General features: G+C 31.4%; 1 protein-coding gene across 4 annotated transcripts in view; it reads left to right on the top strand.

The window, feature by feature from the left end:
- Nucleotides 1-22,384, top strand: part of LOC132745248 (FMRFamide receptor-like) — a 108,007-nt gene extending 85,623 nt beyond the window's left edge. For all 4 annotated transcript variants that reach the window (XM_060734112.1, XM_060734110.1, XM_060734111.1 and 1 more), the window contains one exon: nt 19,824-22,384. In XM_060734112.1, coding sequence (XP_060590095.1) covers nt 20,516-22,018 — 1,503 coding nt within the window. In that variant the 5' untranslated portion in view covers nt 19,824-20,515 and the 3' untranslated portion in view covers nt 22,019-22,384. The remainder of the gene's footprint in view (nt 1-19,823) is intronic.
- The last annotated feature ends 600 nt before the right edge of the window (nt 22,385-22,984 follow it).

Here is a 22,984-nt window from a genome sequence, read left to right as displayed (position 1 = left end):
TTATGTTGCCCTGGAGTGAGCTCTATGTTATGTTGCCCTGGAGCGAGCTCTCTGTTAAGTGCGCTGGAGCGAGCTCTCTGTTATGTTGCCCTGGAGCAAGCTCTCTGTTATATTGCCCTGGAGCGAGCTCTCTGTTTTGTTGCCCTGGAGAGAACTCTCTGTTATGTTGCCCATGAGCGAGCTGTTTTGCTGCCCTGGAGCGAGCTGTTATGTTCCCTTCGAGCAAGCTGTTATGTTGCCCTAGAGCTCTCTGTTATGTTGCCCTGGAGCGAGCTCTCTGTTATGTTGCCCTGGAGCGAACTCTCTGTTATGTTGCCCTGGAACTCTCCGTTATGTTGCCCTGGAGCTCTCTGTTATGTTGCCCTTGAGTTAGCTCTCTGTCATGTTGCCCTGGGGCTCTTTGTTATGATACCCTGAAATCCTCAGCTCTTTTGCCTAGGATAATACACTTGTTTTACACATGCACTTGTTATGTTGCCCTGGAGTGAGCTCTCTGTTATGTTGCCCTGGAGCGAGCTCTCTGTTATGTTGCCCTGGGGCGAGCTCTCTGTTATGTTGCCCTGGGGCTCTTTGTTATGATACCCTAAAACCCTCAGCTCTTTTGCCTAGGATAATACACTTGTTTTACACATGCATTTGTATATGTCAGCTTACTTGTAAGTTCGATAATAAAGGGTCAACCAACTTTGACAAGCTACTGTTTTTATGGATTCAATTACATGTAATATAGAGATCATGACACCAGAAAATGTTTGACATAATCTTTGTTGACAAGTTTACAAGTTTTATCCAATAGCAAGAAAAGGCTTTATTTCTATTAACATGTCATCTTAGAATTAGCTTCTTGTGCTAGCTTAACATATATTTTAAGATTATTGGTTTTGCTGGTTACTGACCTTTCCCCAACTGATAGTTTTTTCCCTATTCTGAACTGGGGACTGTTCATTATTAATTTCAGGATTTTGTGGACCAGAATAGTTCTTTACAGATGCCAATTTTTGTCAAGATAAAACGATAAACGAGCTTTCCTTGTTGTTGTTTTATTTACATAAAAATTTATATAGATGACATGAGTGCATTGAACAGGAAATATTTGATTTCACAGTAAGTTGAGGTATAGACTTTAGTTATTCATGACCATTTAAAGCTGTGAGGATTTTATTTTGTAAGAGCTAGCAGCAATAGTAACATGTCTATGATCATTACTGAATAGAGCAGGCTAAGATATGTTAGTATATCCAAGTTTGTAAAAGCTTTGTTGTTTAAATATAGGAATATAATTATGTCACAATGGTTTAACTGGTGGAACATGTTACCATTAAGTGTCACCATCAAACAAGACAGTATGTTACAATATTTTACAGTACATATCATAATGATCAAATGATATCCAGTAATTGACTGTATATGTTGCAATTATTTTACTGATATCCATATTTGCATTTTAATCACAATTGATTTTACTGATATCCATGCATATTAATCACAATTAGTTTTACCGATATCCTAATGACAATAAATTTTACTGATATCCATGCATTTTAATCACAATTAGTTTTACCGATATCCTAATGACAATTAATTGTACTGATATCCATGCATATTAATCACAATTAGTTTTACCGATATCCTAATGACAATTAATTTTACTGATATCCATGCATATTAATCACAATTAGTTTTACCGATATCCTAATGACAATTAATTTTACTGATATCCATGCATTTTAATCACAATTAGTTTTACCGATATCCTAATGACAATTAATTTTACTGATATCCATGCATTTTAATCACAATTAGTTTTACCGATATCCTAATGACAATTAATTTTACTGATATCCATGCATTTTAATCACAATTAGTTTTACCGATATCCTAATGACAATTAATTTTACTGATATCCATGCATATTAATCACAATTAGTTTTACCGATATCCTAATGACAATTAATTTTACTGATATCCATGCATATTAATCACAATTAGTTTTACTGATATCCTAATGACAATTAATTTTACTGATATCCATGCATATTAATCACAATTAGTTTTACCGATATCCTAATGACAATTAATTTTACTGATATCCATGCATATTAATCACAATTAGTTTTACTGATATCCTAATGACAATTAATTTTACTGATATCCATGCATTTTAACAACAATTATTTTTACTGATATCCATGCATTTTAATGACAATTATTAATTTTACTGATATCCATGCATTTAATCGCAATTAATTTTGCTGATATCCAGCAATGCAATATATGCAACAGTTTATTATGAGTTTGGGGCCTGAGGCTATATAACACATGATTTTGATAGTTTTATACAGAAAAATATGTAATCATTGTTTAATCTGAGGAAGATTGACACATCAATTTTCACTATGTGAGAGGTTTTGTCTCTGTAGTAGAGATAATCTGATATAGATAGACCATATCTGTTTTGTATGTGACTTTGACAATCTTCTATCAAACAACAGCAACATCAATGTATTAAATTATGAGCAATTCTCATCTGATGCAACTCAGGAGCATGTTCACATGGGGTATCTTATTTCTATTTTTAGCTGTTAAAGTGAAATTATGTTAATTTTTTTTTGTTACCAAGTTGAATTGAATTAGTAATATATTTCAAAAGATTGACTGTTATAATGGTGATTAACCAAAAACGTTCAAATAAAATATAAACTACCTAAATTATAAAAAGACTGCATATTGAACATAAACAGTACATTCCAAACAATGTTTATAGAAATGTCTGTGGGTCACTGGCTATGCTATCCTTTTTAACGGTGACGAAATAATTGTGTTAAATGTTTAACCAACCATACTATTTTCAACATTTACTTTGTTTCTTTATGACAAGATATGCCATTTTGTTCATATTTTGTTGTACTCAAATTGATTAGAATACATATCCGAATATGGACTTGGCTCATATCGTATTTGCTCAGATCGGAAAAAATACATTGTTGAGTACAACTAAAATACAAACAATTGTCATATCTTGTATTAAAAAAAAACTGAGGTAATATTTATAATCAATTTAAAACTTTTTCGCCCTTTGTCAAATACTAACCTAATTACCAGTTATTGAATTTTGTAACTGGTTTTTAGCTAAAAACTGACCGCAACGGTTTAAACAGATAAATGTGACACCCCTAGTGGAAAGACTACCTCTTCTTGAAAGGATCTTTTAAAACTTGATGTATTCTCTCATGTTGGAAAACTCATTTTCTTGTGATTTCAGATGTCAGCATGCATTCTAATCTTTATCTCATGATCTCTAGCTGAATTTAGATAGTTTGATTTTGTTACAGACTGGCACATAAATGCATTCTTGATAAAAAAAAATAAACAAGAAGCCATTATTAGAAATTGTGGAGGCTGATAAAAAATTTAAGAAAAATGCCAAAGTTAATGTTAAAATCATCGGGTGTGTCTTGTAGCAATTTACAACTTTGGTCTCTATAATACCAATTTTATTATTAACAACATTTTCTAAAGTTTCTACTTCTCTTATATAGACAAAGAAGGAAAATTTAAACTAGTGTGTTGAATTGTTTTAAACTTTTATGGTGATACATGATTTTTATACACAGTCTATTGGGACTACTTTTACTAATCAACTTGACAAACAAACATCCTCGTCCATCATAGATTAACTAGCTATCGTACAAAAACAATTCTGTTTCTACAGAAAATATTGAAAAATTCATTCCCACATATGGCGTGTTTTCGTATGGAGATGTCATTGAATGGTTTTGTGAGACAGTAAAGACTGCAGGACAAGCTCTTGATGTCAATATCTCAGTGCTAAAACATCTCTGTATTTGTAAGACATCTAATAATGACAGAAAGATCAAGGCAAAGATATGATAAATATTTAATTGACATATATTGATGTTGGCTATCAAATTTCTCATACTGACAATCTAGAATACTGTTCTCGAGATAAAATACATACATTTTTATGCAGAAAATATATAGAGCAAAATTAAGGGTCATTTAGTGCTGTAATTATCAGAGATTGTCATTCTTGGAAGTATATTTTTGGCTTGATGAATCAATGGAACACATGATAACGTCTGTTATGTCTGTCCGTCTGTACTTATATCTATCAGAGGTCCCTTTCAGTACAATTTTTGAGAGATTATATCCGTTTATTTTTGACATAGTTTGGAAAATTGTATTACAATTTATGGTTAAGTAGCAGATTTTGAAGCTATTATGTAACTTTCAAAACAGTTCCAAATGTTACAATTTTTAGCTCCCTTGACAAAGTCACAGTCATTTTTAGGGTCATTACTCTATACCATATATGTGATTGACAAAATATGGGGGGAAAAAAGTAGATTTATGATTAGGGAAGTTGTTAAATTATTTTACAATTGTGAAGAAATTTTTCTAAAAGCACCAATAACAGAAAAGGGTTTATCAGCTTTCTTGACAATGTTAGAATTGTCAGTGATTTTTATCTCAAATCTTAAGCACATTATGTAATAGGAATTACAGCAGTAACAGTTTGCCAGTACATACATGTACAATGATATGTTGAAGTTAAGAGGAAATAAATATTGTAATGAGGTACACATTTAGTTGTACTGGTTTTATTTGAAAAGTTTTGCTTGGTTTTCTAGATAAATTAGTGAACTTGGATTTCTTGATAAATAAGTGAACTTGGTTTTCTTGATAAATTAGTGAACTCGGTTTTCTTGATAAATTAGTGAACTCTGTTTTCTTGATAAATTAGTGAACTTGGTTTTCTTGATAAATTAGTGAACTTGGTTTTCTTGATAAATTAGTGCTGTGAAAAACTCTGATGTACATAATTATGAAAATAGCAAACCAAAGGTTGCAAAGCGTTTAATAAAACAATGTGTCAAGGATAAGAATTACATAGTGTCTGGGTAAACAAAGCTTGAATAAACAAATAAAAATGTTTCCTTAAAACAGTACTGCTCCAATCTGATAAAAGGATAGTAAAAGGTGCTGTGTTGCAGTTGTTTTTTATGTTTTAACAGGAAAGGGATTCCCTTGGAAATTTAAAAAACACAACGTTCTGCACTTAATGCTGTGATGCAAACAAATATAGCAATACAAACTTAAGATTTTACTTGGATTGGCATATATCACTTTTAATCTTATAAATCAGTCTTCACTTTGTGATGGGCAAAGCTAGCCCAACATAATCTTTTAAAATCCTGTTTGCCTTGTATTTTGGACTACAATGACAAAATAACATAAAATAGTAATATTATCAGTACACGGTATAGAGAGTTTGTCACATTCACATTCCAATGTCAAATCATCTGGAAGTTAATACTGTAATAGAACTTTTTTAGTCCCCTACCAGTTTACCGGAGGGGACTTTAGGTTTACCCTCCATCCGTCTGTCCGTCTGTCCGTCCGTCAGTCCGTCCGTCCACAAAACTGGATCCCGCGTTAACTTGAAAAGTACTGAAAATATTTTTATGAAACTTGGTATATGGATAGATGGCAGTATGGAGATTATGCACGTCTTTTTCTTTTCTTCCTATGTTGAAAATTCTGGTTGCTATGGCAACAAATAGGCTGAAAATATGGCAAATTTTACACATAAACTGGATCCAGTAATAACGCAAAAAGTACTGGAAATATTTTTATGAAACTTGACATATGGGTAGATGGCAGTCTTGAGATTATGCACGTCTTTTTCTTTTCTTCCTATGTTGAAAATTCTGTGTGCTATGGCAACAAATAGGCTGAAAATATGGCAAATTTTACAAATAAACTGGATCAGTGATAAAGCAAAAAGTACTGGAAATATTTTTATGAAACTTGACATAATGGGTAGATGGCAGTCTTGAGATTATGCACGTCTTTTTCTTTTCTTCCTATGTTGAAAATTCTGGTTGCTATGGCAACACATAGACTGAAATATGGCAAATTTTACACATAAAACTGAATCCAGTGATAACTCAAAAAGTACTGGAAATATTTTTATGAACTTGACATATGGGTAGATGGCAGTCTTGAGATTATGCATGTCTTATCTGTTCTTCCTCTAGTACATAATTATGAAAATAGCAATAGCCTTGCAAAAAGCGTTTAAAAACATGTGTCAAGGATAAATTTAAACAATAGTGTTGGGTAAACAAAGTTTGAATAAAAACTGAAAAATTTTTATAAAAATATGCTCCATCTATAAAAGATGTAAAGGTGCTGTGTTGCAGAGTTTTTGTTTTAAAAAAGGATTCCTTAAATTTATAAAACAAACGTTTCTGCATTAAGCTTGATGCAACAATATAGCAATACAAACTAGATTTCTGGATTCATATAAACTTTTTCTTGATATCACTTTACAATTGTATCAAACTCCCAACAAATCTTTTAAAATCTTTGAGAAAAATGACAAATAACATAAAATAGTGAATGCTATCAGACACGGATGGGGTCACTCAATTCCATGTAATCTCTTGGATGTTAATACTGTATGAACTTTTTTTATTTAAGGCAACAGTTTAAATAAAATTCAGAAAGGTTGAGGATGATCACTTCAAAAATCCTAAATTTAAGGGCACTACTATATGTGGCATATTGAATGTGTTGCACTTACCCTTTTTACCATTTTGTTACAGCCCTATTAGGAATGACTCTCAAAATGCTTGTTATGTAAAAAGCATCTGGACTAATTTTTTGTTCACTTGATCAAGTTGTGCTTACAGAACAGGGTTATCACGAGATTAACCTTAATCATTAGTCGTCCCATCTACTGCTTTGTAGATTTTAGATGAAACTATACAGCAACAATCATTGGGTAGTTTTTTACAACATTTCCTAAAATCATTTCAGTCTGTTGAACAAGATAGCCACTAAAGTTTAAATCAGAATTACTACTCAAATGCTACTCAAATATGAGACTTGATCTACTTCTCGAAAGCTTGATACATTTTGATGAAATCAAGAATAACCCTTTAGTAGATAGTCCACAACTGAAATCACTAACAATGTTGGTATGTGCTGAACAATATGAACATCAGAGCTGAAAACAACATCAACAAATCCAAAAGGAATTATCCTTTGGTTGTCCTTTTATAGGAATTGCTAGTGGCTGCAAACAAATATTGAAATATAAGACTTTCATTTGGTGAAACTTTATAGGAATTTTCTATAAAGAAATCTTGTCTGTGTAAACTTTATCATCAGTTGAGCAGTTAATTGTCATCATGGCTCTCTTGTTTAAAGTCGCATTTGGTTAGCAAAACCCAGTTCAAGACTTTCCTCAGACTTGCAGTCAGATATACAGAAACATGAAAGCAGTGCACAACTATTGAAACAGTATTTGAAAACATTGTAACAGGTGGCTCCATATAATCACTTCTTTGATTGGTCAGTAATGATTTGAATTAAACAGGTGCCAGTGTCAGATTGGGCATGGTTCATTTTTAGTTCAGTCTTGTAAAGCATGGAATAACAATTATCAATGATAGACAAAATGGCAGGTGTTTTTGTAAGATTGTATACATAAAACATGTACTTATTTTCCTACCCAGAGGTTAAAATACAGGTGAAAGTCAGAAATTGGTTAACATTTGTTTAGTTAAATCCAATTAAGAACCTAAATAAATATGAAAGTACATATAGATGTGAAAAATGATAAATATAATAAATACTGAAGAATAGCTAGAAAAATATTATATTATGTATTAATAATGTTATAAGTGTTATTTCCAAAGAGAGACACATATAATTATATATATAGGGACAGGAAGTTCTAAAAATAGAAAAATTATCAGATTCAATTCCTTATTTAGATGATGGTTTATGCTAGCCTTTGATTTTCATGCTGTTGTTTAACTTTCTGAACAAATTGCTAAACAGATTAGCTCGAAACAATATGATTTACATGTATAAATTAAGTACATTAAATGGTAACAGTTGTTTCAACTGCTCAAATAGGTCTTCATCTCACTTCCAGGAATGGTTTTGAACTTTTGATAAAATACAAAAGTCAAATAAAGGTTATACGAATAACTGTAGTGGGTTCAAATATGCAATACTGTCAGTTATTGGCTCCTGTAGGCTGAGATACCAAACAGTTCTCAGGAAAGAAAATGTTTGTTAATGTTACTGAACACCAGCTGGTGTAAAAAAATGAAGCTGACTTCAATGGGAAGAAATTCTAATTCTGAATGTAATCTCATTGATTTATGATACAATGCAAAAAAAAAGAAACAAACTATGTAATTCGTATTTATCAAAAACATCTTGCTTTGTCATTTACACCAGTGATTTCTTTATCTTCTTGGTGCATGCTTGGCAAGACAGTAAACAGATTAAAATGTGAGTAATCTCTCTTGCTGATTAGATGTGAACAAAACTTATGGTATTTTGAAAACATACATGCACTCTTTCTTAGATTGTAGTATAGTTGACTTCGGTTATAACGAACTCATTGGGACAGTCAAAATCTGTTCCTTATATCCAGGGTTCCTTTTAAGCATATAGCGAATTAGTTCCTTGTATCAGGAGTTTTTATAGCGAACAAATTTACATATAACGAACTGATTGTTAAACATCGTCCGCCATTTTTAAGAGCATTTAATTAAGAATAATTAGTCATTTATTTCTTTTTTAGACACAATACCCGAGAGTGTACATTTTGGAATTTGAAAATCCTATTTCAGTTTTAGTTTTACTCCCTTTCTCAATTTTTCATAAAACATAATATTTGTTTCTTAACTCAGTGCTTTTCGTTTTCTTGCAATGAATAAGAATAAACAAGATTTTCCATTTTTCTTCCTTTTATATTGAATATCTTCTATGATTTCTTTTTATTTCAATCAAGCATACTTTATAGTTTTCTATGGATTATGTTTGCAAGCATGGGTGATTGTTGAACATTTTACTCGAGCAAAACTATTAAAGAAAAGAAATTATAGAATAAAAGGGATTACCGTTTTATCATTGTGACAAGAACTCAAGCTAAAAATATCCTAAATAGAAAACTATTACATACTTCTATACAAATTCATGTTCATATATTGAATTACATACAACAATAAACGGTACATTCGGCGAGTTTTATTCCGTGCCAATGAAAACGAAAGTTCAAAATGCGGGATATATTTACGAAAAGCCAATATTTGGAGTTCGTTATAAAAGTGTAATTTTATGCACTTTTAACTAAATTGGGACTAAGAAATGAGTTCCTTATAAGCGATAATTCCTTATAACCGTGTTCGCTATAACCGTATATTTTTATATTAAACAAAGAAGGGCAAAATTCGGGCAAAAATAAATTGTTCCTTATAACCGGAAGTTCCCTATAACCGTGTTCGCTTTAAGTGAAGTTTACTGTACCAATATTGTACCCCTTTTGCCATCTTAATGGGGGCTTATTTATAATGTTAGTGATTAATGCTATTATAAATCCTGCCTTATATTGTCATTAATGAACAAGAAGTATCTTTACAGAAATACTTTGTACGAAAAATCAAAGTGCTACAAGCACTGAGGGCAATTTCTGCTGTCTCAAGGAGTTATAGACATTGGTAGAGATAATAACTTATGGTAGGAGGCATTGTTGAGGTTGGTTTATTGCTTCACCTTCATATTGGTTAAAGTATTTAATGGAATTGTATGAACATTGGTATAATATTTCACTGAGATCAGCATAGAAAATCATGAGTGGCAAACAACTTAATTAACACATATTTACAATTTATGGTTTAGAGAATTGTCAAATATAACAGTATAGAACAGGATCAGTTTGGCTTGTTCTGCCAGGCAGTAAAAGTTTGTTTGATCTTAAAATCCTTTATGTTTTAACCCATTACTTCATATAGACGTGTTCCTTGAACTTGTAACATACAGGAACAGTCATTTTTCACAAAATGCTCATGCTGTAATGGGTTAATAATTATGATTATTATTGTAAATAGTAAACTTTTAATTCCATAAATGAAGTTATATTCTCTATGGATTGCAAAGGCTCAGTTAAAATGATCTCTTAAATGATTACCTGCTATTAAAAGACCTCTATCACAGTTAATTTCTTATATTACTTGTATATCACATTTTCACATACCTTTAATGAGTTATTAATTATACCCTGGAAAAATCACTCTTTGATTATTCGTGCATGTACAGAAAAAAATATAATTATATAGTTATAAATAATTCAATTAGTTTGCTCTGAAGTGACAAGATGAAAGAACAGATGACAAGAATACAAATGTATGTGTGTGTCATTTTAAAAGGAAATTAATATAAATAATATAGAAATACAAGATTACTTTTAATAAATCCTAGCCAGTGAAGAATTATAGTCATAGATTTTACACATGTACTGTGGGATGAAAAGAAATTTATAATACCTTAGTGATTGTTACAGAACAGAACATATACTTTATTTGGAATGACCCAGATTACAGTGTACAAGTATAATGTAATAAGATATGAACAAAGTTAGTATATAGTTATCAAACATCAAATCAAATGGGTATGAACAATTAACAGTAATATTATGTAATACAAATAATCTTTAATGATAGAATTGCAACCAGAGTGGTAAGTTTTAGAATCTTGAACTAGGAAGATGTAAAAATTTGACAGTTGGAAGACACTGTATAGCTACTATAATTATGAAGCTAATCATACATGGCAGCTTAACACTTACCACATTAGATATCTTTTCAAGTTTTCAATCTGGACAAACCCATTAGAGTCATTTAAGGGACAATTTCATAATATGTACTGACAGAATTTCCAACAGTGTAGATCATGATCAGAAAACATGGACATGCATTTAGATTTGTCAATGTCCGTGAGTCCGTCATTTAGCCTGTTTCAAAATGTTGTGTCACATGTAGCACTAAAATGTAAGTATAAAGTATTTGACCTAGAGTCAATATACTTTACAGGAATGTTGATCAGCAAATTGTCAGGTTGGGCACCTGGGGTTTCTCATGTGGATTATTTCAGTTTTGTTAGATTAATTGCCCTTGACTTAGTAAAAATTTGCAATATTTAATTTGTGAACAAGTATTTGACCTAGAGTAATTTCAACAAATTGCCAAGTACTCTGTATACAAAAGACAACAAGTTTAGTCTGTTAATGGATGGTATCCCTTAATATGCTGTAGTAAGCAATTTTTTGCCAAACAGAACAACATGGATGTAACTCTTGATAAAATTTTATTTCTACTTACACTGTTTTTTGGTTGGCAACAAATATATTAACATTCATTTAAATGTATAGACATTGTAAGTGCCAGTTTTTATCAGTTTACTGAAGTACTGTATCATACTGGTGCTGACACTCAGCAAACTAAACAAACAAATTAGTTTTTTAGCTCTCTTTATTTGAGAAATATGAAGTATTACATATATATAGGTTGGAACACGTTAGGATAAATAGAAGAGAGGAAAATGTCCCATGATAATTTAATGCTAATTGAGCAATATGTTCTCTATTAGATGTTATGTCTTGTTTCACATGTTCACTCTCTCTTTTCCTTGTATTTTGCCAGTAAATGTTTTCCCAGCAGTAGGCCGGCTCACACTATTCTAGTACTCTAGAGTTTAATTTAAACTTTCAAAACAATTCAATTCACAACAAACATCAATTCTCTACAAAAACAAAAGTTTGATATATGTAAGCTATTTTCGTTTTGTTAATAATGGATTATAAGATTCACAACAAAATTGGGATGGTCACCCACTGTCATTATCATATAAAACTGATACAGTATATTTATGTTATGATGTGGTATCATAAATCTTATACTAAAAGTCTATAATTATATTTACATTCATCATTTTCTTAGATTGAGAAAAAGATGAGGACTGGTGGTCTCCTGTATTAAACTGTTTATTTTTAGATTAGATATGCATTGATAAGAATTTGAAAAAAGGTATTATGGAAGAAATTGTGGTTGATGTAAGATCATTTGAGGATAAAACATTTCTGATTGATACACTATGTGTAAGTTGATATAATGGCTAAGTGTTTCTGTAAGTGAGACATAGATTTAGACATAGATTTATACTAGATGTTATATCTCTAATGGTGTTTGCTAATATCTCTGTCTGGACCAAACAAAAGCTGTTTATATGAATACACCAGGAATTAAATGGAAGTATGAAGGAATAGCAAGTAATCCTCAATTATGTAAAGGAAGAACCTCAGACAAAATATTTCATTATATAAAGATGTTTTTTGCTATACTTTATATCAAGGTTATTCTTGTACTTAATCATTATAAATGAAGGACAATTATTTTTTACTAAGATTTACTTTAGAGAAATTTAGACACCACAAATGATTGCAGCATTGTTTTTATCAGGCTTTTCATCATTTTTAAATGTTTATATAAAATTTTGTATTTGTAGCTTAGTTGAGAAGATATTTGTTATTATAAGATATATCCAATAATAATAATCTATAATAAGTATATATTTAAATGATAAAAGGTGAATGTTTGACAGAGTGATGTTAAGTCCAGTCAGTCAGTAAGTTAAATACTTCAACAACTGTGAATAAACATGAATGTAATGCTGTTATTTTAGTAGTGTTTTACCAGTTAACAGTGATGAAAAGATGAACTTCATTTGAACCGTCTATCAGTAAATAACAGAATATGCTTACAAATATTTCCTGAATTTTAGCACTAACAACAATAAAGTCACATTTTGTTTATTTACTACCTAGTTATAGAATTATACCAGTTAATGCTTATGGACCAGTACATTAACAGAACTGATGAATAGCCTACAGTTCTACACTCCTACACATGAACTGTCCACATATTGTACATGATAATAAAAGGTAGAAACTAATTACATGGACTATTTTTTTATTGAATGTTCAGATTGATCATTATCTGTAGTAATACAATGTAAAATATGAATAATACAGAAAGCAACTTTAGTTTCTTACTCTCAAACCATGTCAGGTACATTGGTGTTTTTTTTTCCACATAGAGAAGTATTTTCAGATTAATTAAGGAGTCTATATAGCAAGAGTCAATGTCCTAACATCAGCTGTTCCATCCATTGAATAGATTTATTCAGCTTCAATCCTTTAAATTACTTATATGGTAGGAGAAGAGAAAAAGATTGTTCCAGAATGTACTGCAGAAAATACCTGGATGAAAATGACACATCATTGTGTGTGAATATCAGAATTTCAGATTTTTAAAGGGAGGTAATTGTGTCAGAATTTAAGATTTCTAAAGGGAGGTAATAAAAGGAACCAAGTCTATTATGATTTTTTTAACTCTCTTTATGTTAGCAGAAATAATTCTGGAGTCAATGTGAAATATCGACATAAAACATCATAATGCAAATTCCATGTTTTTATTTCAATGTTGTACATAGTCACTGCGAATGATAAATGCTTTGGAGTAAGGACTTCATGTCATTTAAACCACTACATTAACATATTTTTAGCTCAACTTTTTTTCAAAAGTAAAGGTATTATTACAGTCATGTTGGGGTTGAACAGCAAACATTGTACCTTGATCATTACTTTTTAAGTTCTTGATATATTGTCTGCATACTTGGCCAAAATAACCCATATGATATGACCTTTCAGTAGACCAGACCAACCCATGACCTTCATCCATAAATGACCTTGACCTTCAAGGTCAAATGTCCAAATTGTGCTTGTTTCTTGCTATTATTGGCTATAACTATATTTTTGAATGGATTATCTTCAAAACTTGAACATAATACTATTTTACGATAGCCCTTTAAGTTAAACAGACAGACCTTGACCTTCATTCATAAAAACTAGTGTGACTAAACAGACTCATAAAAATTATAAAAAGGAAAACATAACTTTTTTCCTCGTTTCTTTGTTTGCCTTAAGGAAAACTAAAAAAGTCGAGTGTTGCCCCCAGCCTAAGGGTGGCTCTTATTTACAAAAGGTTTGGTTGTTCTCAACTTTTTGTGTAAAATGTTACTAACTGTCTGACATATCACATACTCATTTGTAACTAAATTCTGACCTGTCTGTGAACTACCAGTCCCTCAAGGGGGATTATTCTATGTTCTTATTTGTAAAGGCTATTGAATTGAGAAGTTTACTTAGGAATCTTGATAGATCTATGCTAATATCAGGAAAAAAACTACTTCATGTCATAGGCAGGATGTCTTATCATCAAGTAATGTTAAGAATTGTATATTGATAATAAAGCTAGATTTATTCTGTCATATTATAAAAAGATGTTTGGGACATAAGGTTAATATGTAAAGACCAGTGAGTGATACAAGATAATATAAAATTGATATATATATATACATATATAGACCAGTGAGTGATACAAGATAGTAAGTAAGTAAGTAATGACTTTATTATGCTCCCCGAAAAATTTTGTCGCCTGTCCATATGAACCTAGAGGTACTTGTGTGATTTGGAGAACAATGGGAAACAGTAAATTCTCTTTGATCCTATTCATTCCGTTTTTACTTGTGTGTCTTTTTTTAAGCCTTGTGTGACTAAAATGGCCAAAAAGATCAAAGGAAAAGTCACATAAGTTCCATTTTGTGAGTAGTCCGTCTGTCCGTCCGCTTTTCTTGTCTGGGACATAACTTTGAAACAACAAATGCTATCAACATGAAACTTTGTAGGTAGATAGATCTCATTGAGTAGGTGTGCAGTGCACAAGAACCGTAACTCTGCCTTGCGTAATTTTTTTAATTATCCCCCTTTGTTTATTTTACACTTTGAACTTTGTCCGGGACATAACTCTAAAACTATAAGAGATATCAACATGAAACTTTATAGGTAGATAGATCTCATTGAGTAAGTTAGCAGTGCATAAGAACCGTAACTCTGCCATGCCAAATTTTTGAATTTATCCCCGTTTGTTACACTTTGAACTTTGTCCGGGACATAACTATAAGAGGTATCAACATGAAAATTTGTAGGTAGATAGATCTCATTGAGTAGGTATGCAGTGCACAAGAACCGTAACTCTGCCTTGCCTTATTTTTGAATTATCTCCCTTTGTTTATTTTAAACTTTGAACTTTGTCTGGGACATAACTCTAAAACTATAAGAGGTATCAACATGAAACTTTGTAGGTAGATAGATCTCATTGTCTACGTGTGCAGTGCACAAGAACCATAACTCTGCCTTGCCTAATTTTTGAATATCCCCCACTTTGAACTTTGTCCAGGACATAACTCTTAAACCATAAGAGGTATCAACATAAAACTTTGTAGGTAGATAGATCTCATTGAGTAGGTGTGCAGTTCTCAAGAACTGTAACTGCGCCTTGCCTAATTTTTGAATTATTCCCATTTGTTTATTTTTACACTTTGAACTTTGTCTAGGACATAACTCTAAAACTATAAGAGGTATCAACATGAAACTTTGTAAGTAGATAGATCTCATTAGGTAGGTTTGCAGTTCACAAGAACCATAAATCTGTCTTGCCTAATTTTAGAGTTATTGCCCTTTGTTCATTTTGACACTTTGAACTTTGTCTGGGACATTGCTCTAAATTTATAAGAGATATCAACATGAAACTTTGTAGATAGATAGGTCTCATTGGGTAGAAGTGCAGTGCTAAAGAATCATAACTCTGCTTTGCCTTATTTTGAAGTAATTGCCCTTTGTTTATTTTTACTTTTTTGACTTTTGTCCTGGACATAACTCTAAAACTATTAGAGATATCAACATGAAACTTTGTATGTAGATAGATATCATTGGATAGAACTGCAATGCTTAAAGAACCTAAACAAATCCTTGTCTAATTTTGGAGTTATTGCCCTTTTTTCATTCTTACCCTTTGAATTTTACCCGGGACATAACTCTGAAACTATAAGAGATATCATCAGGAAAATTTATAGATAGATGGATCTCATTGAATAGAAGTGCTGTGCAAAAAACATAACTCCGCCTTTCCTTATTTTGGAGTGTTTGCCCTGTGTCCAAAACCTTCTCGGGGAGCATCACCCGGTTCAACCAGTTCTTGTTTAATGAGGAAACAAAGTTGGGCAACCCAGTCTTTCCTGTTAGCCTCAAAAGATTGATATGTACAGACTATTGGAGTGATACAAGGTTAAAACATATTTATAGTCCAGAGAGTAGTATAAATAAGTTATCCAGGCAGTTAAGCTAAAAAGGGAGATGTTACTTGCAATCTAGGGCCACTAGTTGGTTCCCTAATGAGGTAAGATATCTATATGTATAATGTTAACTGATCTCTAATGACCATTTGAGCCGCGCCATGACAAAACCAACATAATGCGTTTGCAACTGCATTTGCATCCGCACAGTCTGATCAGTATCCATGCTGTTTGCTTACAAACTCTATAACAAGTAGAGAAACCGATATAGCAAACAGCATGGATCCTGATCAGACTGAGTGGATGAGCAGGCTGGTCTGGATCCATGCTGGTCGCAAACCCATTAATAATTATGTTGGTTTTGTCATGGCACGACTCATTTGTCTTTTACCACTGATTAATCGATCATGTGAAAAAGTAGTTGCTCACTTGCTGAGATTTTGGTAATAGCTGGATGGTTAGCTATCTCTTTATGTTAAAGTTGGCACAAATGTTCTCCATTGTGAGGCTGTCCCTGCTGCCAAAGTCAAGGTCATACTTAGAGGTCTGTAAATAACTTAGCTGAGTGTATTCTATAAATTTGATAGATTTTAAAAATTCCTTGCATGATATCTAATGAGTGAATTGTCCCTTTGAAAGCTGACATTCCCTGAAAGCCTACTGACAATGTAATTACTGTCACAGACATAGACTACCTCAAACATTACAGTATAGTGACTGAAACAATATATAGGAAATCTGAAGTAAATTGGTATCTGGTTCATTTAAAATTGTTATCTGGGTCAACTTTTGTTAATCACTGATTGTGATAAAACAGGAGATATATATCAGGAGTGGACATTAAAAAAAACATGATTGCTTAGTCAGTGTTGCCTTCATTTTTAGCTCATTTGAGCAATGAGATAGTGAGATGCCAGTGTGTCTTTCATCCATCATTATCCATAGTTTTTAAACAACATCTCTTTCTAAACCATGAGGCAGAATTTCACAGGATTGAAGCCCCTCTACAAAAGTTATTTTAATGATTAAAGATTGACCATTGGAGCAAAACAGATTTAAAAATGAAATATTCAAAAATCTTGTATTTTCCAGAGCTTAGGTATTTGACATGTAGCATCACAATATAGTTACCTTTGAAAGTTTTATAAATCATGACACAGGGGTTAAAATTGGTCCTGATCTGGGAATCACTTATTTAATGTGAAACTACAATGTCCAGAGCTTAGATATTTGGCCATCTTGTGTATATGAACTTAAATAGAAAACACATTCAAGTCCTCTTGAGTAAATTACAATGCTCAGAGCTTGAAAAAATCTAGCAATGTACATCAGGGCCTCTGGTTATAGAACATACTGAGAACATACTGATTTACTGTCATTGATGTAAGTTTAAATGTCTATAACCAATAGGAAGTGTTTAGATACATATGACATTTAATGTACCTGTTGGTGTACTTTTGAGTTGTTGAATTGGTTATTGCACCAGGGAAGATGTGTTGTGTTTTGTAAACAAACAGAAAATCATTTTGTTTACATGAGGGAATACAATAATTTTTGTTAGAATGTTTTAAAGTTATATTATTCTACTTCTTGTATAACTTCATGTTTTGTACGCCAATAATTTATAACTATATAAGGGAAAATTTATAAGCTGCTTCTTTAATGATTAAGATTTGTAAATGATGATAAAGAATGAAGCGTTTGAAAAAAGTTGTCAATAAATAACTCTTTATTGTTCTATCTCTTCAAAAATTGTTTAACTTGATTCTAGACAGATATAATTGTTTAACTTGATTCTAGACAGATATAATTGTTTAACTTGATTCTAGACAGATATAATTGTTTAACTTGATTCTAAAGAGATATTATTGTTTAACTTGATTCTAGACAGATATAATTGTTAAACTTGATTCTAGACAGATATAATTGTTTAACTTGATTCTAGACAGATATAATTGTTTAACTTGATTGTAGACAGATATAATTGTTTAACTTGATTCTAGACAGATATAATTGTTTAACTTGATTCTAGACAGATATAATTGTTTAACTTGATTCTAGACAGATATAATTGTTTAACTTGATTCTAGACAGATATAATTGTTTAACTTGATTCTAGACAGATATAATTGTTTAACTTGATTCTAGACAGATATAATTGTTTAACTTGATTCTAGACAGATATAATTGTTTAACTTGATTCTAAAGAGATATTATTGTTTAACTTGATTCTAGACAGATATAATTGTTTAACTTGATTCTAGACAGATATAATTGTTTAACTTGATTCTAGACAGATATAATTGTTTAACTTGATTCTAAAGAGATATTATTGTTTAACTTGATTCTAGACAGATATAATTGTTTAACTTGATTCTAGACAGATATAATTGTTTAACTTGATTCTAGACAGATATAATTGTTTAACTTGATTCTAGACAGATATAATTGTTTAACTTGATTCTAGACAGATATAATTGTTTAACTTGATTCTAGACAGATATAATTGTTTAACTTGATTCTAGACAGATATAATTGTTTAACTTGATTCTAGACAGATATAATTGTTTAACTTGATTCTAGAAGAGATATAATTGTTTAACTTGATTCTAACTTGATCTAGACAGATATAATTGTTTAACTTGATTCTAGACAGATATAATTGTTTAACTTGATTCTAAAGAGATATTATTGTTTAACTTGATTCTAGACAGATATAATTGTTTAACTTGATTCTAGACAGATATAATTGTTTAACTTGATTCTAGACAGATATAATTGTTTAACTTGATTCTAGACAGATATAATTGTTTAACTTGATTCTAGACAGATATAATTGTTTAACTTGATTCTAGACAGATATAATTGTTTAACTTGATTCTAGACAGATATAATTGTTTAACTTGATTCTAGACAGATATAATTGTTTAATTTGATTCTAGACAGATATAATTGTTTAACTTGATTCTAGACAGATATAATTGTTTAACTTGATTCTAGACAGATATAATTGTTTAACTTGATTCTAGACAGATAAAATTGTTTAATTTGATGCTAGACAGATATAATAGTTAATAACTGATACATATCATGGATATAAAACAGATAAAGTTATACAGTCATATAATAATGTGTTTCTTTTTCAATATATCATCAAATGTGTGTGAAACTGCAGTATATCAATGTTTTATCTGTTTATCTTAAAATGTTTAGATATACATCATTTACATCACATTCAATGATTCTTGTATTTTTAGGTCTACGTTATTGTATAAAATGATGACATTATGTTTTAACAAAACTGAGTAAAATATGTATTAATTTTCAACACTAGAATTAAATGGTGTTGGCATAATATACAACATAACTTGATTAACATATTGCTGCCAAACACTTACATACATAAAGTAGAAATTAAATGAATCTTTGCTTATATCAAGAAAAAGGAATGATTCATTTTAAAATATTGTAATGATAACTACAGCATTTTATACAACATGTGTTTCTCTATTTTTTATTTTGCCTATTTCTGATCCTGTTGAGTATTTGTACAAGAATTTTTAAAATGTACTAAAATTATACTAAAAAGTATGCTACCCCTGTTGCCATCTTTAGTGAGGTGAGCGACTTCATCGCCATCATGGCCTTTATTGGAAGCGGAAGATAATTATTATATAAAATGAAGAAAAATACCTCGTCATGATGGCATATTGTTAATTAGTTCTTTTATATTTGTATGATTTCAGGTTCAAGAAGACAAAAAAAAAAGAAAAATTGAAAGTCTGCAGAGAGGTTTAACACACCTTAAAGTATATTCTACAGTCATACTTGCAAATTTTGGATGAGTGCAACAAACTTAAACATTATAGGACAAAAAGGTTGTCTTTTTTGAGATGTGGGACAACAAGTTATCATTAACAATAAAGAAAGCAAATACTTGGAATCATCTTTAAAGTTACTTTCAACTGCTGAAATTGTATATCTATACCTGAAATATCAATGTCAAATATCATTCATTTTTACTGCTGTTTTTTTCGGACCTCCAAGAATTCTGCTTCCAAGATTAGGACCAATCAGAATTGACATTTCTTGCCAAGAGTAACTGATTACTGTTTGTTTATTAAAGAAAAAGAGCAAATTATTAGCAAAGTGATTTAAGATAAGTCTTGGTTTATAACATTTTGTCTAGAATGTCTAGTAAAACAATGAGTGCCCTTGTGGACAAGTAGCTGATTTGTCAAAGCAATATTATTAACAGGGAAAAAACCAATTAGCCTGTCGTGATTTGATAACATTGCTTGTTGCCTAAAAAGGAAAGATTTGTCGTCTTCGAAATCAACATTTATATGTTTTATGAACAAGTCAGCAAAAAATATCTCCGGCAATGATTTTGAAAAGATTTATGTTTTAAGTGTGAAAACAAGACAAACATTTTACGATGGTTGAAGGATACTCTGAGGAATATATTAAATCATTGGGCATATCTTTTTCTTTTAATTTATCTTCTTTCTTAGCAGAAAGTGATAACACATCACAAACAAATGACACTCTTTCAGAAGACGACAAAATAAAATATGAGAAAGCCCTGCTGAATTATTATTTAATGGGAATAGCAGGGAGCACAGTATGTTTTATTGGGATAATTTGTAATATATTATCCGTTATTGTTCTAACACGACGTGTAATGAACTCGTCTACCTACTCCTATCTAGCAGCTCTTGCTGTTTGCGACACTCTTGCTTTACTTCTAACAGTCACCCTATATCTACTGAGTGAAGACACAACATACCCACAACCAGGTAAAATAAGTTGGGGAAAAACTGCATATGCAATGTTATTTCCTTATTTACACCCATCAGCAGTAACATTTCAAGTAACATCAGTTTGGCTCACTCTAGCGTTTACAGTAGACAGATATATCATGATATGTCATCCATTCAAAGCAGAGAGTATGTGTAGTGTTGGAAAAGCAAGGAAGGTAATAGTTGGCGTTTACGTATTCGGAATTCTGTTCAACATTCCCCGATATTTAGAGTATACAACTCGGGAAATGGTAATTCCTTCCTTGGACGGAGGAAATGTAACTCGGCTTGTCATAGAATATACTTCAATTGGACGAAGTCAAACATTTATGGATCTTGTTCACTCCTATTTATATTTAACTTTTGTGTGCGGAATTCCATTTTTCACTCTAGCAATTCTTAATACTTTTTTAATGCATGCTGTTCATATGTCTAAGCAGCATGGACGTCTGATAAATGCGAAGGAAAAAAGAAGAAATGACACAACAGTGATGTTGATTGGTGTTATAGTAATATTTCTAGTTTGTCAAGGACCAGCCTTGATTTCCAGAATGGTGTACGCAATTGATTTCAATAGGGCAACTGGTTCCATGACATTTCATAAGATTAATGAAGTAGGAAATTTCTTAATCATTGTCAACTCTGCAATAAATATTGTGCCATACTACTTTTTTGGAAAACGCTTCCGCAGAGAGTTTTGGAGACTGTTTTGCAAATGCTTTTTAACAAACCAGGAACTGCAAAAGATAAAACGCAACTATAGTTTTTCTATAGATAACAATAGGAGAAGAATAAGTCAATGTAGTGGAGCAAGTCAGTATGAAATGAATGGTTTTCAGCAGCTCAATAAGGACAATGAAAAGACAAAACTTCATAGAGACAGTGCCTCACCTTTGTTACTTCATCTAGAAAAGGTTCATCGTGACTCAGTTCAAACAATGGACACAATTGATATGAATGATCGACTGTCTCCAAGCTCATTTGAATCGTACAGGAAAGAAAGTCCAACTCCTAAACCAAGAGTTAGAAAGGAAAGCCCTAACTCGTTAAGGGTTGTTTGGGAAATGGACACAAACAAGAATGAAAAATGCAACGTGATGTTAGACAATTCTGATACAGAAAACACACGGGAATTGTGATATGATGTTATTTTTGTTATAAGTATTGTAGCATCTAAAAGTAAGGCATGATATTTCTCAGTGAATCAGTATCTGATAATTAAATACATGTATGAATACTGTAACAATATTGTCAGTCACTTTTAAACCAATGTAAAGGTTCAGTTACTTTAATATATTGTGTGTTCTTTAAAGTGTTAAAATTTGGAATTAAAAGCTTGCATTGACTCATTTTGTGTTATTGGGAAAATAGCTTTTCCTAATCATTTTAATTAACATCATTATTTATATTATACATGCTATGCTTTCTATATATTACTATCTTCCATATTTCTTTATTTTAACATAACAATTGTAAACATTTTGAATAAACTATTTTACCTTTTATTTTCTTTGACTTTGAGCCTTTCATTCATATAATTATTCTTGAGTAAACATTCTATGCTTTAATCATAGATTGAACAATTTTTTTATCCCGAAGGGAGAGCATATAGTCGCTGCCTTGTCCGTCTGTCTGTCCGAGCAAACATTTTGGGTTTAGAGGCTATGTAACAGTAAAGAGAACAAAAGAGAACAGTACGTTCATTCCGTGATCAAAGGGTTTATGGGCTAGTAGCCCTTAAGAAAACAAAGAAAATAGCCCCTAAACCCAAAATGTTGGAACGTCCATACAAACCCAGAGGTACTTGTGTGCCTTGGAAAACAATGGGTAACAGTAAATTCTCTTTGATCCTATTCATTCCGTTTTTACTTGTGTGTCCTTTTTTAAGCCTTGTGTGACTAAAAATGGCTAAAAAGATCAAATGAAAAGTCACATAAGTACCATTTCCTAAGTACATCCGTCTGTCCGTCCGTTGTCTTGTCTGGAGCATAACCTGAAAACCCTTGGAGATAATATTTTTAAACTTCATACAGTAGTAGAGGACATCGAGGCAGAGTGCAGTGTCAAAGAACCATAACTCTATTTTACCCCGTTTTTGAATTATC

Source organism: Ruditapes philippinarum, unplaced genomic scaffold (genome assembly GCF_026571515.1).
Source record: "Ruditapes philippinarum isolate M1 unplaced genomic scaffold, ASM2657151v2 ctg8_1_1_1_1, whole genome shotgun sequence".
Taxonomy (NCBI): Eukaryota; Metazoa; Mollusca; class Bivalvia; order Venerida; family Veneridae; genus Ruditapes; species Ruditapes philippinarum.
The sequence above is the reverse complement of the archived record's forward strand: the minus strand, read 5'-3'. Positions and strand labels throughout refer to the sequence as shown.